Source organism: Cervus elaphus, chromosome 7 (genome assembly GCF_910594005.1).
Source record: "Cervus elaphus chromosome 7, mCerEla1.1, whole genome shotgun sequence".
Lineage (NCBI taxonomy): Eukaryota > Metazoa > Chordata > Mammalia > Artiodactyla > Cervidae > Cervus > Cervus elaphus.
The window spans coordinates 16,176,648-16,196,412 of NC_057821.1; the positions used below are offsets into that span (position 1 = coordinate 16,176,648).

The 19,765-nt window shown below is 49.5% G+C and overlaps 2 protein-coding genes and 1 non-coding gene across 6 annotated transcripts; 1 reads left to right on the forward strand and 2 right to left on the reverse strand.

Annotated features, from left to right (window-relative positions):
* Positions 1–384: 384 nt before the first annotated feature.
* On the reverse strand, positions 385–7,798 carry TREML1 (triggering receptor expressed on myeloid cells like 1). Of its 4 annotated transcripts, none has more exons than XM_043908724.1 (6): positions 7,697–7,798; positions 4,448–4,780; positions 2,331–2,442; positions 1,839–1,924; positions 1,288–1,340; positions 385–929 (listed from the first exon to the last, which is right to left on the reverse strand). In XM_043908724.1, exons 1-6 carry the CDS (start codon positions 7,752–7,754, stop codon positions 615–617), a joined length of 957 nt encoding a protein of 318 aa, XP_043764659.1. In that variant the 5' UTR covers positions 7,755–7,798; the 3' UTR covers positions 385–614. The 4 variants fall into 4 exon arrangements, with proteins under 4 accessions (XP_043764659.1, XP_043764658.1, XP_043764661.1 ...); XM_043908723.1 differs by having other exon boundaries at positions 1,839–1,927; XM_043908726.1 differs by lacking the exon at positions 7,697–7,798 and adding an exon at positions 4,967–5,259.
* A 329-nt stretch (positions 7,799–8,127) lies between these two features.
* On the forward strand, positions 8,128–8,199 carry TRNAR-UCU. The gene has a single exon. It is a non-coding gene; the product is annotated as a tRNA-Arg (tRNA).
* Positions 8,200–8,880: 681 nt separating this feature from the next.
* Positions 8,881–13,468, reverse strand: TREM2 (triggering receptor expressed on myeloid cells 2). Its single transcript, XM_043907412.1, has 5 exons — positions 13,320–13,468; positions 11,547–11,897; positions 10,221–10,311; positions 9,264–9,457; positions 8,881–9,174 (listed from the first exon to the last, which is right to left on the reverse strand). The coding sequence occupies exons 1-5, from the start codon at positions 13,357–13,359 to the stop codon at positions 9,158–9,160; spliced, it is 693 nt and encodes a 230-aa protein (XP_043763347.1). The 5' UTR covers positions 13,360–13,468; the 3' UTR covers positions 8,881–9,157.
* Between the last annotated feature and the right edge of the window lie 6,297 nt (positions 13,469–19,765).

Consider the following 19,765-nt stretch of genomic DNA (forward strand, 5'->3'; position numbering starts at 1 on the left):
ACATCTCCTGCATTGGCGGGGGGCTTCTTCACCACTAGCAGCACCTGGACTGATGAATTCTCCTCCTCCTCCCATCATATGTGTCACATCATAAGATGTCACTCGTTTACAAGGTATAAAGCAGAAAATGGGATATTTCTTTCTCAAGCAAATGAATCTATACTTTCAAGTGTCATGATCAAGGCAGGAAATGCTTTTGAAGAAATCCCCCTTCACACCCCTTAAATCAGACTGCAATGCAGGAGTCTGACCAGGGAGGGAAGTCACTTCCCCGCTGGCAGGAGAGCATTACAGCACAAACTCTGGACCAGTCTTTTAAGTTCATGAGCAGTCAAACCTGGGCCGTTTCATTCCCTCCCAAGCATCAAGAGCTCATATATTATCATTTAGAGTTTATTTAGTTCTTTGGCAGAGGAACTAACATGGCTAGTTTCCCAGGACACGGCTTGGCTTCCCAGGACACCTCAGTCATTCCAAGTATCACTTACCAGGTCAGAAAAGTTAAGACATTGGATCCTAAAGGTCAGATTTCCTAAGGATCTAGAGCATGGGTTGCATGGATGGCTACACAAAACCCTGGGGATAATCTGTGGGTGTACAGGATGGTGACCAGCCTAGCTGGGTGGAGCCTGGCTATTAGGTGGCTCCTGGGCTATTTCGCAGGGGGCTCCTCCACCCTTGCCCTTTCCAGGGAAGATGACTGTAGCGTATGTCACAGGCTTGGAGATGATCTCAACCTTAGGAGGCAGAGGGGGCACACAGGATGATTCCAAGGGTAGGAGTTTCCCTGACAGGGAATCAGGAGAAAGGTTGGTGTAAGTGGTATCATCAAAGGAAGGTGGTGAGTCAAGCTTGACATATGGTACATCTGATGGCAAATCAACAGCCAGTCCAGAGTCACTGATGTGGTGGACCACTGAGGAGGGAGCCTATAACAAAAGCAGTCCTGTCAGGCAAAGAGAAAATGCCTCCCTCTACCCCGGTTCCCTGAGGTGAGAAGTCCAGGATCACACTGGGTCTGTCTCCGGAATCCTGAGTATGTCTGTGAGCAAGATAGCTTCACTGTGAAGATTGTCAAGCCCCACATATCTCCCTAAATCTGGGCAGGTGGATGCAAAGTGGGAAGGTGGGAGACTATTGTGGGCAAGTTCACAGCATTTAAGAAGTGGGTTTGGACCTCATGTGGGTTCCAGTCTTTTCTCCACCTGATCATCCCAGGACTTGTCAGTGAGTATGGCAGAGGGAGGGTCTAAGGAATTTGGCTGGGGGCCTGCAGAGGTTTCTTACCATGTTTGAGATTCCACTGCGCTGAGATTGTCCACCGACAGCAACCCTGTTTCCTGGTGGAACAGAAGCACAGTCTGCTCCTTGTGCCGACTCAGTGCCTCCCACACACGCACTCTCTTCAGAAACCTTGGAAACCTCTGTTCTGGCCCATACTCACATCCCCACTCCTACCAGCAAAGTCTTCCCCTTCCATCTCCCCAGCCCCCACCCCCAGGCAGCCCTAACCTCCCCCCCCCACTTACTGCTTCCACAGCTCCCTTTATCCTGCCTCAACACTCAACCCATCTCCTGAAATCCCCCACCTCTTCCAGCCACCTTGTCCCCAGTGCCACTGTCCCACCCTCTACAATTCCTGTCTCTCCCCAGGCCACCTCCCACTGAATTTCCTTGCTCTCCTCCACCTTTCAGCCATGGGAATTGTAGGGCCTGGGGGCGCTTGCCAAAGCCCATGTGTTGGGGGAGCAGACCTAGATTCCCAGCCTCAAATGCAGGAGTGGCTGATACAGAGCCGGAAGAGCCCTGCTGGGGTACGCAGGTGGAGAGCTACCCACCTTTCCTTTTGGCCATCACAGCAAGCAGCACCACGGCCACCATCACCAGCAGGCCCAGCAGGAACATAGCACCCCAAATCCAGGGTCTGCTGAGACACACGAAGAAGGAAGTGAGCTTAGCCCTGAAGCTGGTGGGGAGCTGCTTGGCAGGAACCCTGGAGAAGTGGTGCAGAGGCACCGTTCTTGGTGTGCCATGGTCGGGAGAAACAGCTTTTTTTTTTTAATGGAATGAAGCAGGGAAACTCAAGCAGGGAAGAAGAGAGACACGTTATCAGGGTATCCTGACTGGAGATCTACTGGAATAAAGGGCTCAGTGCTGAACTGGGATAGAGAGGTATGCCTGTCTGTCTGCGCACCTGCCTACCTGTTGAGCAGTTCCCCAGGAGTGGAGAGAACTGTAAGGTTCCCTTTCAATTTAGTCTGGGGCTCTAAACAAGCTGTATCTTCACCATCACCCTTTCCCAGACACCCACATACAGTTCTTGTCAATACCTCTTCTTATCCTGGCTGGGATCCAAAGGGCTGCCGCTGTTTTCAGAGTCCAAAGAGGAGCTCTCACCCAGAGTCCCATCCTGATGGATCTCCTCCTCTTTCAGGCCAGGAGCTGAGTCAGGAGGAAGTACTTATTGAGCACATACCCACCGAGAAGGGCTCAAGGGCTTGCTGAGATCTGAGGGACTGGGGGAGTAGAGCTGAGGAAGGTCCGGAATAAGAAACACAAAGGGATGCTTGGGATATTCCTTAAGGGCCTCTTATTCTGGAGGTCAGGGGATGGCTTGTCTAAGCCTTTATCTGACTGTGAATATGCTCACTTCCCCTCTTCTGCCAGCTGCCAACCTCCCCCCTCTGCATTTCTTCTCTTTACCTGCTCCCCCGTACCTTGTCTCAATCAGGCTGCTCAGACTACGCAGAAACCCCACTGTGTGACCTGTGCCCACTTCCCTACCCCACCCCAGAATAGGTCTGTCTGCTCTGACCTCCTTGGAGACCTTGCTCCCAGCTCTCATCACTTGGTCTCTGAAGGGACTTTGGCCCAGCCTACTAGACCTCTCTGCATGCCTGCAGCCTCGTGACCAACCCTGCAGGTTGGCTGAGCCCCATCCCAAGCTCTGGAACTGAGGAACTTAGGGTCAGTCCTGAAATGACCCAATGCCAAGTGACACTTGCTGAGAGCTTTGGCTTAGACCCTGAGACTCAGTTTTGTGACAAGTTTTTGTCGTTCCAACTGTGTGCTCAGCTTCTATCTGTGGGACTCAGGGTTGGTTTCTGTGGGCCTGAGGATCTGCCTTGGGAACCCGGGCAGTCCTCCAAGATCCTCTGAGAGGAGTGTCTAGCAATTCACCATTCCCACTCCCCACCCCATGCCAAACCAGGAACTGAGACACCATGACCCCAGTCTTGCTGCATATGTCCAGATCTGGTTTTTGAAAACACTCTATCCTCCCTGGATACTGTGCTCTACCCATTTGCCTGAATAGCCATCCTCTACAGCTCTTGGGATCCCTACACCTCAGATGTTCCACTGAGGATGCCCGTCTCCCTGCCGTCCCTTCCCAGTGCATTGTCTGGTGACCATTTGCCATTTAGGAAGTTCTAACCTTGAGTTACTAGACCCTAGAGTGTCAAGGAAGCAGGAGAACAAAGGATAACCAGAGTTAACAGGAGTATATTTATAATATGAGTAATAATTGTGGACACAAGAGAGATTCTAATGACAGCTTAGTCCCTCCTCATAACAGATGGAGAAAAACAGAAGGAAAAATGTCTTGATTTCATTATTTTGGGCCTTTGGCAAAATTCCTTAAGAAAGGAATACTTGAAAATGGAAAAGATGTCAACACCCATAAGAAGAAGGTAGAACAGTCTGCTTCCTCAGGTAGCTGACCATGTTCCCAACAGAACAATTATTTTTTACAATATTGTACTTTTCTGGGGAATATTTAATACTTTTAAATGTTCTTTTAGTAAATATTTAGACATGAGAAAGTTATAGACTGTAAAAATGAATCCTGTGAAGAGTACTTTCTAAACTGACATAGTGTCAAAAATATTGACTATATATTGATGAGACTTTTTCTGTTTTTAAAACTGATAAGTCAAAGGAATTCAGCCACTAAATGTACCCTGCCTGTTACATGAGACACATACTAGACGCTCAGTGAAGACATAAAATATGGAATAAATTCAGTAGTTTTTAAGCCATTAATCTTGTTACAGGAATAAAACCTGGAACATATACCAAAAAATTAATTCTGGTTGATATGTCTGAATCAAAACTTTGTTTAAAACATTTCTAAGGGAAAAAAACAGCACCTAGTATGTTGAAAATGCTGGATGAGGAGGCCAAGGCCCCGAGTGGGGGAAGAAGGATGTGACTTCCTGTGGGGAGACCTGCTCATGTAGGAGGGGAAAGGGGACTGCTCTTTGGCTGATTTATCTCAGACTTCTCACCCGGTTTGGCTTCCGTTCCCTGCAGAGCTGTCAAAAGAATATTGGGCATTTGGCCAACATTCCTCACCCACAAGGGCTCCCACCCACCAAGGACCCAAGAGCAGCATGTTGGGGCAAGGGGGCAGGCCAGGGCTGCTGGCCAGGCTGGGATAACTCACCTGCAGGGAGCACATCCAGAGTCACCCTGTGCACCGTCTGGGGCCCCGAGAGGCCCTCCACCACACAGCCATACTCTCCAGCATCCTCCTCCTGCAGGGCAACCATCTCCACCTGGAGCAGGCCGCCCCCCAGGTCGGTGAGAAATATGCGGCTGCCAGCTGGGGCCCCGCGATTCACAGCTGATGTCACCAAGGGCTGGCATCCCTCTGGCAGGACCCGGCACCACACCTTTTGAGCCTTGACATCCTGGAGTCGGTAGTGGCACTGCACCAGGATGGAACTCCCTACGGGCGCCTGCAGCATCTCCGGGAGGCTGCCGGCCGAGCCCTGGCCTAGGGGAGGAAAGTTGAGGGAACGTCAGGCAGGGCACCTCCCGGTCCCCTCACTGCCCAAGGGCTCAGCGGTCTAGAGGTCCACTTCTGGGCCTACATATGTAACAGTTTCCAGGGCAATGCCAATTATCCCTGGGCACAGAGCGGGGTACATGGGCCCAGAGTGCAGCTCTTTCTGAACCTTACCTACTAGTCCCAGGAGCAGCAGCAGGAGCAGTTTGGGACCCATGGCTGGGCAGGGAGATGTCAGCTCTGAGGCTCGTCTGGGCACTGACACAGCATTCCCCCGGGGGCAGGAAATTTGGCCTCAGACACTCACGTGGGGCTCTCAGTGACCATGGGGCTGGGAAGCAGGCACTGGTGGGCCCCGCTGTGGGTGGGGAGAAGGAGCTGTTCCAAGCTCTGGTTGGCTCAGTGCTCCAGATAGGAGTGGGCGAGGTAGAGTTAGAAGGCCCAAGGAAATACAGAAGCCTGGGATCCTGGGCGCCCCTAAGGAGTGAAGTGAGGGAGGAGGGAGCATTAGAGAAAGGGGGAGGATGATCTTCAGGGTGTTCCAAATATAGAATCTGATGATGCAGAGCTGTGAAGGAGGGAAGTAAAATGTCCTCCCCAGGGCCTGAGTTCGTTTTAATTTTAAATTCTGTGTGAGTGCTCCACCTGAGCTCTCCGGAGATCATCCAGGAAGCCCTCCCTGGATGCTGCACCCTGGCCTGGCCTGTCTCCATTCCCTGTGCTGAGTGCTCCCTAGACACTTCCGGTGTGGACCACATTCTCCACTTCCAGGAATTGCACTATTGCTTTAATAATTAATTGGATATTGAACCTCCTGTATTCATCTCATTTTCATAGCTTTTCTGTCTAGGTTTCTTTCCTTTTTTTTGGTCCATTTTGTTCTGACTCCTGGAAGATATCCTCATATTTTTTCTTCCATCCCTTCTATCCTTGTCCTTCAAGTTTTTATCCCTTAGTGCTTTTAATTTACAATATTTTTGATTCTCTAAGCATTTCTCATTTATTGTATATTATTTTTGTTTCATGAATGCACTGTCCTCTCTGTCAGAAGACAGTTCTCTGTGAATATTTTCATGTTTCTGCATGCTTGGGGCCCTCCCAGAAAAGGTCACTGACCAAGCTTTGTTCCAGGGAGACTGAAGAGCAAACATGCCCGGGGAGGTAGAGACTGTGTGTCAGCTCCAGAGAGATTTGCTTCCATCCTTCCCCTTCCTCCCTGGCAATGATCAGTTTCTATTCCAAAGTAAAGATGTCTCTCTCTCTCTCCCGCCAGAGAGGAAGATGGGCCAACGTGCCAGATGCTCTATATAAGCTCCAAGTCTCATAATTTGGGGTTCCTCTCCCATGACACAAACCCACTCCCTGCACAGGGACCATCTGGTCCTGATTTGCATCACCCTGTGCAGAACCAGAGTTGGGGATCCCATACAGAATGTGGGGGGTAAACCTGCTGACACCAGGGACGCACCAGTGCTCAGACCAGAGCAGGCCAGGTGGGAATGACTGGGAGGACACACCGCTCTGACCTAGATGGTCACGCCTGGAAAGGGGCCTGGAAGAACCACCCCCCTTCTTCTGTCCTCCCTGGCCTCCTCCTCCCCTCTCCCTGCCTCCTCCTCCCTCCAGGAGCAAGGGAGCTGAGAATGGGAAACTGGGAGCAGGAGCCTGAGGAAGCCGTGTTTAGCCGAGTCGCGTGGACACGGTGATAGGGAGACCAGCTGTCCCTGCTCACCTGGAGTGAGGGTTTTCTGGGGACACAGGACTCTTGGTGCTAACACTGGCAGAGTCACCAGCTGACTGGACAGCTGGGTCTTCCCCGTGAGTGATATGGAAGTATGTATGTCTGTCCTGCCAAGGCATATCAGGCTTTCTTTGATTTTCTTACCAGAAAATTATTTTTGCTCTAACAAGCCAACCTGGGAGATTTATGTGAGGAGGAGACCTGTCTTCAATATTTACTGAGTGTCTAAAACAGATACAGTCCCCCGCTGAGTGCCTGGGACAGAAGTGGCCAGGATCCAGGATCCAGAGAGGTGTCCTCTCACCAGGCGTTTGAGAAGAGGAAGAAAGCCAATGTTTATGCAGGACCTACTATGTGCCAGACAGCTGGCCAGGGACTTTAATGTTATTTCTTTCAATCTCATAAAACCCCACCAAAGTAGAGTGGTTGGAGTTTGATTTGGTGTTGGGATTTTTGTTTGTCTTTATGTGCAAGGAGCCTGAGGCTCAGAGCAGTTAAGGAAATTGCTTAAGGTTTCTTGTGGAGGCAAACTTGAAATTGGAAAACGCTTTCAGATCAGTGTGCACTGCAGAGAGTGAAAGGCGAGGGATCCCAGGGTGGATGTCTCTAACATGGCCGAGCATGAAGGAGCAAAGCCTGAGCTCCCAAGAGGAGGAACATTCCAGCAGCACTCCACCAGCAGGCACACCCCCGGAGCCTCCCCTTTCATCCCGTCACCCCCGGTGCCCAGGCGGGGTGGGAGGGAGGGCGCTGGCGTGGGCTCAGTTTGGAATCTGTTCGGTCTCGGCTCCTAGACCATGCCTGTGTCTGCAGGAAGGAGATGACTGCCCCAGGACCCGATGGGGAAGTTTCACTGAAGTGCAGCTGAGTCAGGGAGGCCAGGAAAACAACAGACTGGACCAGGGTCCTGGAGCTGGGGGCAGAGGTCCGCAGAGCAGCCTCGGGGGGAGTAGGTGGGGCAGGGCTGTGACGAGGGGGGTGACCTGTTAACATGAGGCTGAAACGCAGGGCTGCACCGGGGGCTCTTTCCCAGGGATTCAAAACCCCAGGGACCCACACCCAGGTTAGGGAGCAATGCAGCCACATGTGGCCATGGACAGGGGCTCCTGGACTGCCACCTCTCTGAGACCAGGACAGAGAACCTGCAGATATGGCCAACTCACTTCCTCCTCTTGAGGACAGCCGGCCTTCAGGGCAGCTTCCATCTAGTTTCTGCCTCATTCTTGGTCCAGGAGGCGTGTGTATGTGTAGAAGAGATAGATGAGGTTCCCTGAGATGCCTTGGTTGTCCCCTGTGTCTCGAATGCTCTTCCTGCCTTGCTTCCTTGAGGTGTTTCTCAAGTGGTGCCTCCTGACTACCCTTTAGAATTGCATCATTCCCCGGGCCTCCTGCGCTCCCATACTCCCAACCAGCTGACTGACCAACATTGTATTTGTCTGTCTGCTTTCTTCCCGTGAGAACGAGGCTCTGTGTGGGCAGAAATCTTGGCTTGGCTTGTTCACTGGTATGTCTCCAATGCCTAGACTGGTACCTGGCACAGAAAATATCAGTTTTTATTGAATAAGTACATGAATAAATAGGTAGGATTGGGACTTCCCTGGTAGTCCTGTGGTTAGGACTCCACACTTCTATTGCTGGGGCCCAGGTTCGATCCCTGGTCAGGGAACTAAGATGCTGCAAGCTATGCAGCATGGCTTAAAAAAAAAAGAGGGGGGATTATTTTTAATAAATAAGTAGGGTTGAGCTAGATGGAAGGGCACCTTGAATGTCAAGTGAAAGTAGGAGTTCCAGGCTGCACAGGGGACTCTGGGTACATCTTTTCCCTTTTGAGCCTCAGTTTCCCTTCTGTACAATGAGAGGCTTGGGGCTTGGAGCAGTAGTCCCCAGATCTGGTACACTGTGCCAACAACCCAAGCCCTTGCCATTTCTCTGGAGGGAGCATAACATGATAAAAACAAACCTCTAGGGAGATAAATGGATGAGTCAGCTGGGAACTGGATGGGCATGGGGGGCTTGAGACAGGCAGAGGAAGGAAGGGGCCTGGGTGGGGGCCCAGCAATAATCATAGGGAACCAGTGAACAGGAGGCAGGAGGATGAGAGAAGATGCTAGAGAAATTCCACAGAGGGAGGCAGGGCTTGGTAATCAGATCTCTGGGAGGGAGAGAGAAGACTTAAAAAGTCTGGCCAGTTTGGAGCCTGTAGAAATGGAGGGGTGTGGTATTCTAAGACCCTGGACCCTAAGGAGCCAGACCTTCTGTCTTCTCCTCATCAGTATTCACTCTACTAGCCTTGTAGCAAAAGAGAAGACCTTCATGACACGCTAAACCATCAGATAAACATGAAGTCTTGGGTTTACATGTGAGAGTGTTTAATGACCAATGTCCAGAAGTTGGAAGTATCCTTCCCACCTCCCATGCATGCATGCATGCATGCGTGCACACACACATACACACACACACATGCACGCACACGCTTCCATGGGCCAGAGGAAGAAGGGTAGAGGCAGAGTGGCCTTTTGCCAAAGCAGAGCCAGAAGACTTGGTGGCCAACGGGAGAGTGTGCAGCAAGCTGGGGTAATCCATGCAGACCTCTCCTGAAACTTTCCACCGAGGGTCCTTCTCTCTCATATGTCTCTCAGCTCTGCAACAGACAGGGTTCTCACTCAGCAGCTCTCTGCCCCACCTCTCCGGCCCCCGGCCCCCGGCCACCACTGTGCTCCCCAAGCTCACCTGTCACAGTCTGGAGCTGGTGACCTGGGTTGTGGCCACAGTCCGGTCCACTGGTCTGGGGTGGCCGTTGTTTCTGCCCATGCCAGGCTGCAGCCCAGAGGGCAGTGGCGGCTAGAAGCTTGCTGAGAAAGATGCAGGCCAGAAGGAAGAGGATAGAAGTGGGTGGGAAGGGGCTCTCCTCTTCTGAAAGGCTCCTTGGAGAAACAAAGAGGGCATGTGGGGGGCCATGAGGGGACACACACGCTGGACTCTGTCCTCAGAGAAGGAAGGGGGAGACCCCAGGAGCTCGGGGGGCTGGGGACACCCCCACCCACCACCATCCCTGGATGAGGCTTTATGGGGTTAGGGGAGCCTGTAGTCAGGAGACCTGAGTTCCAGGCACAGATCTGCCTGCTGAGTGCTTTTAAACAACCACCTCCCTCATTGAGCGGTTTTCTGCCTACATGATGGTGTGATGTGTTGTGGTGTGTCTGTGTGTGTGTGCGTGCGTGCACACATGTGCACTTCATGGTTATACTAACAGTGTTTAAACACCAGTACATAGTCAAGAACCTGTCAGAACTGATTCTGGTCCCATCAGGGAAGCAGGGATCTAGGGGTACCAATTTTGTGCTAAAATATTAATCGTAAAACTTTCATTGTTGCTGAACTGTGGGGATTCTGTCTGAGGGCTGCCAGGGGAAGAGGGGTAAGGCCAGTCATTCAAGAGTCTTGGAGCAGCAGCTATTTATAAACTGTCAGGGAAGTTTTGCAATATTTTAACAACTGGTACAGTCACACCAACACACTGGCTGGTTGGAGGGGTGTTTAGACAAGATCATATACAGATCCCTTCCTGTTCCAGTTGCCTTGGAATCTGTACTTCTGGCACCCGCTGCCCCCCAGCTGCCACCCCATGCCTGGGCTCCGCAGGGTGGAGGTCTACCCAGGGATCTTAGCAAAGACTTGTCACTATACCTGGAGATACTGTGCTCCACCTGGGCATTCTCGAAGCTCTCAGACCCCTCAGGGATCCAGAGATCTCCAGGGTCCTGGTAATCACGGGGGTCTGTGGGAGACAGAGCCTGTGAGCTGCTAGTCCCCTTCTTGAAGCCACAGTGGAGAGAACCCCTCTGGGTGGGGTGAAGCCCTCTGGGACCTCACCCTGTGTGGATCAAGTTGTTAACGTCTCTGAGCCTCAGTTTCCTCACCTGTAGAATGGAGCAGTTAGGAACCCCTTCTTAATAATAGTGTTGCAGGATTCAGCGAGAACATCCTGTGTCTTGCCCATCACCTCATAGGAGCTCAGTGACTGCAGCCCCCACCCTCCCATCACACAGGGTCTTTGGGAGGAGCAAATGAGATGATGGGTGTTTCTGAAAGTCTGGTGTGGACTGTCAAGCTGGCTGTACCAGCTACAGATTATTGTTGTTGTTGTTATTCTTGTTATTCTTTTCCTGCTCTATCTATGGGAGTCAGCTGAGCCTTAGACTCTGATAGGATCGCAGTGTTTCCTTGCCACCTACTCCCATGGAGGTGAGGTTTGGGGTCTAAGGCAGATGGTCTCACCTACCCTCCCCATCTTAGACAAATTTTCGATCTTCATTTCCATGATAAGGGGCCATGTTAGGGGGAGGAGTTGGACAAAAAGAGTGTCAGAAAAGGGATCTGTAACCTCAGATTTGTTCTCCTTTGGGACACAGGAGACACAGAAGGCTTTCCTGGCGGGCACCCCCTGTGCAAGCTCAGGGGTGAGAAGGGCCTCACCACTCCTTATCTCACCTAGCTAAACCGGGAATGACGAACCCAAGCAGTTAGCAGCAGGAGACTGGGGCAAGGACTGTCACTGACCCAAGCACTGTAAAACTCTATCGTTTGTTTCTCACGAGAGCCATACAGACTCCATCACCACCATTTAAAGATGGGGAAATGGAGGCCCAGAGAGGAGAAGCAGTTGCCCTGGGTCACAGCAGTGTTCCTTTCTGGGGCTGTTTTTCTGTACCAAGTTGGTGCTTAATCTACATCAGTAGGTGCATTGTGTGGTTAGGTGAGGGAATGAGTGAATGTCCTCCTGCTCATTAAGGACCACCTCAGTGCTCACATCCCAACAGGATGCCAGATGGATAAAGCCATTTGCGGGGTGGGGGGAGCAGGACCACAGCTAGCTCCTGTCTGTGTAAATTAGAGGACTGTACCCTTCCTGCAACTGTGGGATCTCCCAGGGCCCCCAAAAGCCCCGAGGGTGGTCAGTCCTATGCTCAGAGCCCCAACCTCAGGGCAGGGTGCAGCCAGCCGCCCACTCACCAGCCAGCACCTCCACCAGGACCTTCCTGAGGGTGTCAGCCTCGCTGCCATGGAGGCTCTGGCACTGGTAGAGGCCAGCGTCGTGGGCTTGAAGATTCCGCAGCGTGATGGTGAGCGTGCCCCCCAGGGCATCATCCATGATGGCGGTGCTCCCGTTGCGCCTCTTCAGGAAGGACAGCAGCCAGGAGGGGTGGGTGCTGACCACGTGCTGGCACAGGCCTTCTTCACCCAGCTGGCGGCACCAGGCCTTGCGTCTCCCCCAGTGCTTCAAGAAGTTGTAGGGGCAGGAGACCCTCAGGGACCGGCCCATCGTGCCCTGGAACACCGTGGTGTTTTGTGCTCCGGACAGCTCTGGGGACAAGACGTTCATTCACTGTACCAAGTGTTTATTGAACACCTACTATGTTCACTGAGCAGAAGAGACAGAAATCGTGCCCTTAAGGAACTCAGGTCTTTACACAACTTGGGAGAAGGTGGCACAGCCCAAGTATGTGTTTATAGAAAATGAAGAAACCAGGAAACCTGGGTCCTGGGTCTGGCTTTATCACCACTGGACTTGTTGGACCTCTTAGAGAAGTAATTGACCCTCTCTGAGCCTATTTCCAGAGATATTTGGTCTTGAAGTTCCCGCCACTCCTAGTCCACACGTGTTCTTCCTGTTACATGGAATCATGCCCTCGTCTCTCCCCCTCCATTCTCAAGAGAGCAAGGCCAGTGGCCTCTCAGGCCTGGGGCTGGTCCCACAGCGGGCTGAACATTCCCTGCTCATGCCCGCCTTGCTTGCTAACTCTGCAGCTGCCCACGCCAGTACCAGCCCCACATTCTTCTCTTCGTGACCTTTAGCTTCCAGCTTCCCTATTTCTGTGGCTTTGTTCCCCTTTCAGGAGGGATGCATCTCAGAGCTATTTTGGGGGAGACATGAGGCTGCTATTTTAGGGGCCCTCCTTGGGGTGGGGGAGCACCAGTCTGGTGCCAGGGCAGGGGCTGAAAGGGAATCACCTAGCACCCTCTGCCTCAGCCACATGGTGACAGAAACTTGCCAATAAGATTAGGGAGCTGGTGGCCTCTCTTTTGGAACCAGAGTCCTGATAAACAATACCCCCCATACGACCCCGTCCATCTGCCTCCAGACAGATCAACATACCCGCCACTTTCCCTGCTCCACCTCCAGCTAAGAAACTCCAGCTTCACTAGAATATTGTCTCCTCTCACCCACGTGTGACTTTTTCTCTGCGGGGAGCAAGAGGCATCCCCCAATGAGAAAAGGCTTTCATGTGCAAAATTCTGGGGTGCTCATCCCTGCAGCTCAATCACAGAATCTTCAGCCCCAGGGCTGAGGACAGGAGGACCTTCAGAGCCCAGGAGGGGTACCCCAAAGATGCAGATCCCCAGTGCTGGGTTCTTTTCTCCCTCCCACCCTGCCGCTCCTCTGGAGCTAGATTTATGCTTAAGTGGTTCAAAATTTTAGAGGCTCTTACCAATGCTCCCCAAACTTCCCCCAACTACTAGCTAGTGTCTGAGATGCCATCAGAACTCCTTCCCTTTCTAGGTGTCTGAATCCACCAGCCTCTGATGCCTCCACCTGCATGAAGAGCTGATACTGGGGGAGGGAGGGAAAGCGTGGAGAATACGGGGCACAGTGGGAAGCGGGGGTGTAGGACATGCGGAGGATTTCAGCCTTCTTCAGAGTGTGGCTCAGTGCTCCCCACCCACCCACTTGCCACATACTCAAGGAAGGGGAGGGAGAGTCGGCAGCAAAGGAGGGACTCCTACCTGTGACAGCGAGCAGGATGAGCAGCCCGACAGGCTCCATGTCACCCTTCCCTTGGGGAGGACAGACGGAGGGTGCCTTGTGCAAGATCTCGTCCTTTCGAGAGGGTCAGGCTCCCCAGACGCTGCCCACAGGAACTGGCTCCTGGAGGTTGAGCAATCGTCGGGACTGGGATCTGGCTTCATGATTCAGGGAGGGGGAGCAGGGCGGGGGAGGGGAAGACAGGAGAGGAGGAGCTACCGCTGCAGCCCAGCAGTGGGGTGCTGTGGATCCCAGACCTCTGAGAGGGCAGCCCACTGTCCAGCCCGTGCCCGCCTCCTCACTGGTTGAGAAGATTATCCTTTCTCCACTCAGTTGCCTTAGTATCTTTATGGAAAGTCACTTGACATGTAGGTCTACTTCTTGACTGTCCATTCTGTTCCATTGATCTATGTGTTGATCCTTTTACCTGTTACACCCCATCTTGACTACTCACTGGGGCTTTGCTTTTTTTTTTATTGGAGTACAATTGCTTTACGATGTTGTGTTTCTGCTGTGCTAACAAAGTGAATCCGCTGTATGTATACATACATCCCCTCCCTCCTGAGCCTCCCTCCCACCCTCTGGGTCGTCACAGAGCACTGAGCTGAGCTCCCCGTGCTACACACAGCTTCCCACTAGCGATCTCTTTTACACAGGGCAGTGGATGTATGTCAGTGCTACTTTCCCCATTCGTTCCACCCTCTCCTTCTCTCTCGTAGTCCACATGTCTGTTCTCTACGTTTGTCTCTATCCCTGCCCTGCAAATAGCTTCATCAGTACCATTTTTCTAGATTCCATACATATGCGTTAATATGCAATATTTGTTTCTCTCTTTCTGACACTTCACTCCGTATGACAGATTCTAGGTCCATCCATATCACTACAAATGACTCGATTTCATTCCTTCTTATGGCTGTGTAATATTCCATTATGTATATATGCCACATCTTCTTTATCCATTCATCTGTCAATGGACATTTAGGTTGCTTCCATGTCCTGGCTACTGTGAGGAGTGCAGCTGTGAACACTGGGGTGCTTTTTAAATTATGTGTCTTGAATTATGATTTTCTCAGGGTATATGCCCTAGTGGGATTGCTGCATCATATTCATTGTTAACTTTATAACAAGTCTTAAATTCAGGTGATGTAATCCGACTACACTGCTCCTTCTCAAAATGGTTTTAGCTGCTTTAGTAACTTTGCTTTGGAATGTATATTTTAGAATCTGCCTGTCAATTTCTACCCCCTACACTCTCCCCAAAGCCTATCAGGCTTTTGATGGGGTTTCATTGACTCTATAGCTTAATTTGGGGGGAACTATACACCTTAATGGACTTCCCTGGGGGCTCAGTGGTAAAGAATCCATCCAACTGCAATGCAGGAGATGCAGGTTCAATCCCTGGGTCAGGAAGATACCCTGGAGAAGGAAATGGCTACGCACTCCAGTATTATTGCCCCCAAAATCACATGGACAGAGGAGCCTGACAGGCTACAATGCATGGGGTTGCAAAAGAGTCAGACATGACTTAGCGACTAAACAACAGACATCTTAACACTACTGAGTCTTTCAATCCATGGACACACTTTAGCTCACCATTTATTTACTTCTTCTATAGCTTCTGTCACCAATGTTTTATGGTTTTCAGCATACAAATCTTTCACATATTTTGTTAGATTTCTCTCTGGCCCATGATTTTGGTGCTATTTTAAGTGTTTCTAGCTTCCTATATCTTAGGCCGAAACAGAACTCTGAAATCCCATGAATCTTTACCTCACTTCCAGTCCTGTTTATGCTCTGTTCTGACCTCTGCTTCCCACATCCTTCCTACCTGAGAAAAGGGTATTATTTTTATTCCTCTAAGCCTCATATCAAAGGACAGGCACCAAGAAATCTTTGCCAAGTCATGTGTATGAATTCACAGCATGTGCAAACTCTCTTCTCCAAGCTTGTGCTGATTTGTAGTTCAATCCCCCGATTCTCATATCTGAGCACAGGAACATTCTACACGACCCCACTTGCAAGCACAGAATCCTTCCTTCCATTTGCTAAATCTGCATTCCAAGATAGCTGCAACCTCACACTTGGGCACAGATCTCTCCCCCTCTAATACATCATTCTATCTGAATGCCATCATTCTCTGATTGTTGTTGTTATTCAGTTGCTCAGTCATGTCTGACTCTTTGTGACCCCACGGACTACAGCACACCAGGCTTCTCTGTCCTTCACCATCTCCTGAACCTTGCTCAAACTCATGTTCATTGAGTCACTGATGCCATCCACCATGTTATCCTGTCATCCCCTTCTCCTCCTGCCTTCAGGATGCTTTCCCAGCATCAGAATCTTTTCTAATGATTCAGCTCTTCACATCAGGTGGCCAAAATATTGGAGTTTCAGCTTCAGCATCAGTCCTTCCAATGAGTATTCAGGATTGATTTCCTTTAGAATTGACTGGTTTGATCTCCTTGCAGTCCAAGGGACTCTCAAGAGTCTTCTCCACCACCACAGTTCAAAAGCATCAATACTTTGATGCTCAGCTTTCTTTATGGTTCAACTCTCACATCCATACAACTACTGGAAAAATCATAGTTTTGACTAGATGGACTTTTGTTGGCAAAGTGATGTCTCTGCTTTTTAATACATTGTCTAGATTTGTCATAGCTTTTCTTCCAAGGAGCAAACATCTTTTAATTTCATGGCTGCAGTCACCATCTGCAGTGATTTTGGAGCCTAAGAAAATAAAGTCTCTCACTGCTTCCATTGTTCCCCCATCTATTTGCCATGAAGTGATAGGACCAGATGCTATGACCTTAGTTTTCTGAATGTTGAATTTTAAGCCAGCTTTTTTACTCTCCTCTTTAATTTTCATCAAGAGGCTCTTCAGTTCCTCTTCGTTTTCTGCCATAAGGGTGTTATCATCTGCATATCTGAGGTTATTAGTATTTCTCCTGGCAATCTTAATTCCAGCTTGTACTTCATCCAGCCCGACATTTCACATGATGTACTCTGCATAGAAGTTAAATAAGCTGGATGACATAGACAGCCTTGACATACTCCCTTCCCAATTTGGAACCAGTTCATTGTTCCATGTCCAGTTCTAACTGTTGCTTCTTGACCTGCATACAGGTTTCTCTGGAGGCAGGTAATGTGGCTGTTATTCCCAACTCTTTAAGAATTTTCCACAGTTTGTTGTGATCCACACAGTCAAAGGCTTTAGCATAGTCAATGAAGCAGAAGTAGATGTTTTTCTGGAATTCCCTTGCTTTTTCTATGATCCAATTGATGTTGGCAATTTGATCTCTGATTCTTCTGCCTTTTCTAAATCCAGCTTGTACATCTGCAAGTTCTCAGTTCACATACTGTTGAAGCCTGGCATCAGGAATTTTGAGCATTACTTTACTAGCGTGTGAAATGAGTGCAATTGTGCAGTAGTTTGAACATTCTTTGGCATTGCCCTTCTTTGGGATTGGAATGAAAACTGACCTTTTCCAGTCCTGTGGCCACTGCTGAATTTTCCGTATTTGTTAACATATTGTGTGCAGCACTTTAACAGTATCATCTTTTAGGATTTGACATAACTCAGCTGGAATTCCATCAGTTCCACTAGCTTTGTTTGTAGTGATGCTTCCTAAGGCCCTTTTGACTTCCCACTCCAAGATGTCTGGCTCTAGGTGAGTGATCACACCATTGTGGTTATCTGGGTCATGAGGATCTTTTTTGTATAGTTCTTCTGTCTATTTTTGCCACCTCTTCTTAATATCTTCTGCTTCTGTTAGGTCCATACGATTTCTGTCCTTTATTGTTCCCATCTTTGCGTGAAATGTTCCCTTGGTATCTAATTTTCTTGAAGAGACTTTGAAGACTTGATGAGTCTTTCCCATTCTATTGTTTTCCTCTATTTCTTTGCATTGTTTACTTAGGAAGGCTTTCTTAACTCTCCTATTCTTGGAACCCTGCATTCAGATGGGTGTATCTTTCCTTTTCTCCCTTGCCTCTGGCTTCTCTTCTTTTGTCAGTTATTTGTAAGGCCTCCTCAGACAGCCATTTTGCCTTTTTGCATTTCTTTTTCTTGGGGATGGTTTTGATCACCACCTCCTGTACAATGTCATGAACCTCTGTCCATAGTTCTTCAGGCACTCTATCAGATCTAATACCTTGACTTTATTTGTTACTTCCACTATGTAATCATAAGGGATTTGATTTAGATCATACCTGAATTGACTAGTGGTTTTCCCTACTTTCTTCAATTTAAGTCTGAATTTTGCGATAAGAAGTTCACGATCTGAGCCATAGTCAGCTCCCAGTCTTGTTTTTGCTGACTGTATAGAGCTTCTCCATCTTCTGCTGCAAAGAATATAATCAACGTGATTTCAGTATTGACCTTCTGGTGATTTCCATGTGTTGAGTCATCTCTTGGGTTGTCGGAAAAGTGTATTTGCTATGACCAGTTCATTCTCTTGGCAAAACTCTGTTAGCCTTTCCCCTGCTTCATTTTGTACTCCAATGCCAAACTTGCCTGTTACTTCAGGTATCTCTTGACTTCCTACTTTTGCATTCCAGTCGCCTATGATCAAAAGGACATCTTTTTTGGGTGTTAGTTCTAGAAGGTCTTGTAGGTCTTCACAGAACCAGTCAACTTCAGCTTCTTTGGCATTAGTGGTTGGGGGGATAGACTTGAATTACTGTGACATTGAATGGTTTGCCTGGGAAATGAACAGAGATCATTCTGTCATTTTCTAGATTGCACCCAAGTACTGCATTTCAGACTCTTGTGTTGACTATGAGGGCTACTCCATTTCTTCTAAGAGACTCTTGCCCACGGTAGTAGATATAATGGTCATCTGAATTAAATTCACCCCTTCTGGTCCATTTTAGTTCACTGATTCCTAAAATGTCAATGTTTACTCTTGCCATCTCCTGTCTGACCACTTCCAATTTACCTTGATTCATGGACCTAACATTCCAGGTTCCTAGGCAATATTGTTCTTTACAGCCTCAGACTTTACTTTCACCAGCGGACACATCCACAGCTGGGTGTCGTTTCTGCTTTGGCTCAGCCTCTTCATTCTTTCTGGGGCTATTTCTCCACTCTTCTCCAGTAGCCGTATTGGGCACCTATTGACCTGGGGAGTTAGTCTTTCAGTGTCCTATCTTTTTGCCTTTTCATACTGTTCATGGGGCTCTCAAGGCAAGAATGATGAAGTGGTTTGGCATTCCCTTCTCCAGTGGACCACGTTTTGTCTGAACTCTCCACCATGACCCATCTGTCCTGGGTGGCCCTACACAGCATAGCTCATAGTTTCACTGAGTTAGACAAGGTTGTCGTCCATGTTATCAGTTTGCTTAGTTTTCTGTGATTGTGGTTTTCATTCTGTCTGCCCTCTGAAGGATGAGAATAAGAGGTTTGTGGAAGCTTCCTGGTAGGAGGGACTGGCTGTGGGTAAAACTGGGTCTTGCTCCGGTGGTCAAGGCCATACTCAATACATCTTTAATCCAATTTTCTGCTGATGGGTGGAACTGTGTTCCCTCCCTGTAGTTTGGCCTTAATGGAGGTAATGGTGACCTCCTTCAAAAGGAATCATGCGAACATGCTTCAGCTCCCAGCACTGTTGTAGTCAGTGACCCTGATCCCGTGGCAGGCCACTGTTTGACCCATGCCTCTGCTGGAGACTCCCGGGCCCTCACAGGCAAGTCTGGCTCAGCCTGTTGTGGGGTCATTGCTCCTTTCTCCTGGGTCCTGGTACACACAAGGTTTTGCTTGTGCCCTCCAAGAGCCCATATCACTGGGGGTCCTCAGTCCTTTTGTTGGGTCCCCAGGTTGGGAAATCTGTTGTGGGTCCTAGAACTTTTGCAACAGTGATTGCATGCATGCATTTATTCACTTGACATGTTTGTGCTGGAGAACTCAGGTCTTTTGAAGACTCAGGGTTCCTGGATACAATGGTGACATTGCTGAGAGAAGCCCTAGAACCAGAAGCATGACTTGGGGGAACTGATGTCTAACTTTGACTGAGACTTCACAGCTGCTGGGCCATCGTTTTCAAAATGCATGGAGATGGGGGGCGGTCCTAAGATGGTGGAGGAATAGGATGGGGAGACCACTTTCTCCACCACAAATTCGTCGAAAGAACATTTGAACGCTGAGCAAATTCCACAAAACAACTTCTGAATGCTGGCAGAGGACATCAGGCACCCAGAAAGGCAGCCCATTGTCTTCAAAAGGAGGTAGGACAAAATATAAAAGATAAAAAGAGAGACAAAAGAGGTAGGGGCGGAGATCCATCCCGGGAAGGGAGTTTTAAAAGAGGAGAAGTTTCCAAACACCAGGAAACAGTCTCACTTGCGGGTCTGTGGGGAGTTTTGGAATCTCAGAGGGCAACATAACTGGGAGGAAAAATAAATAAATAAAACTGACAGATTACGTGCCTAA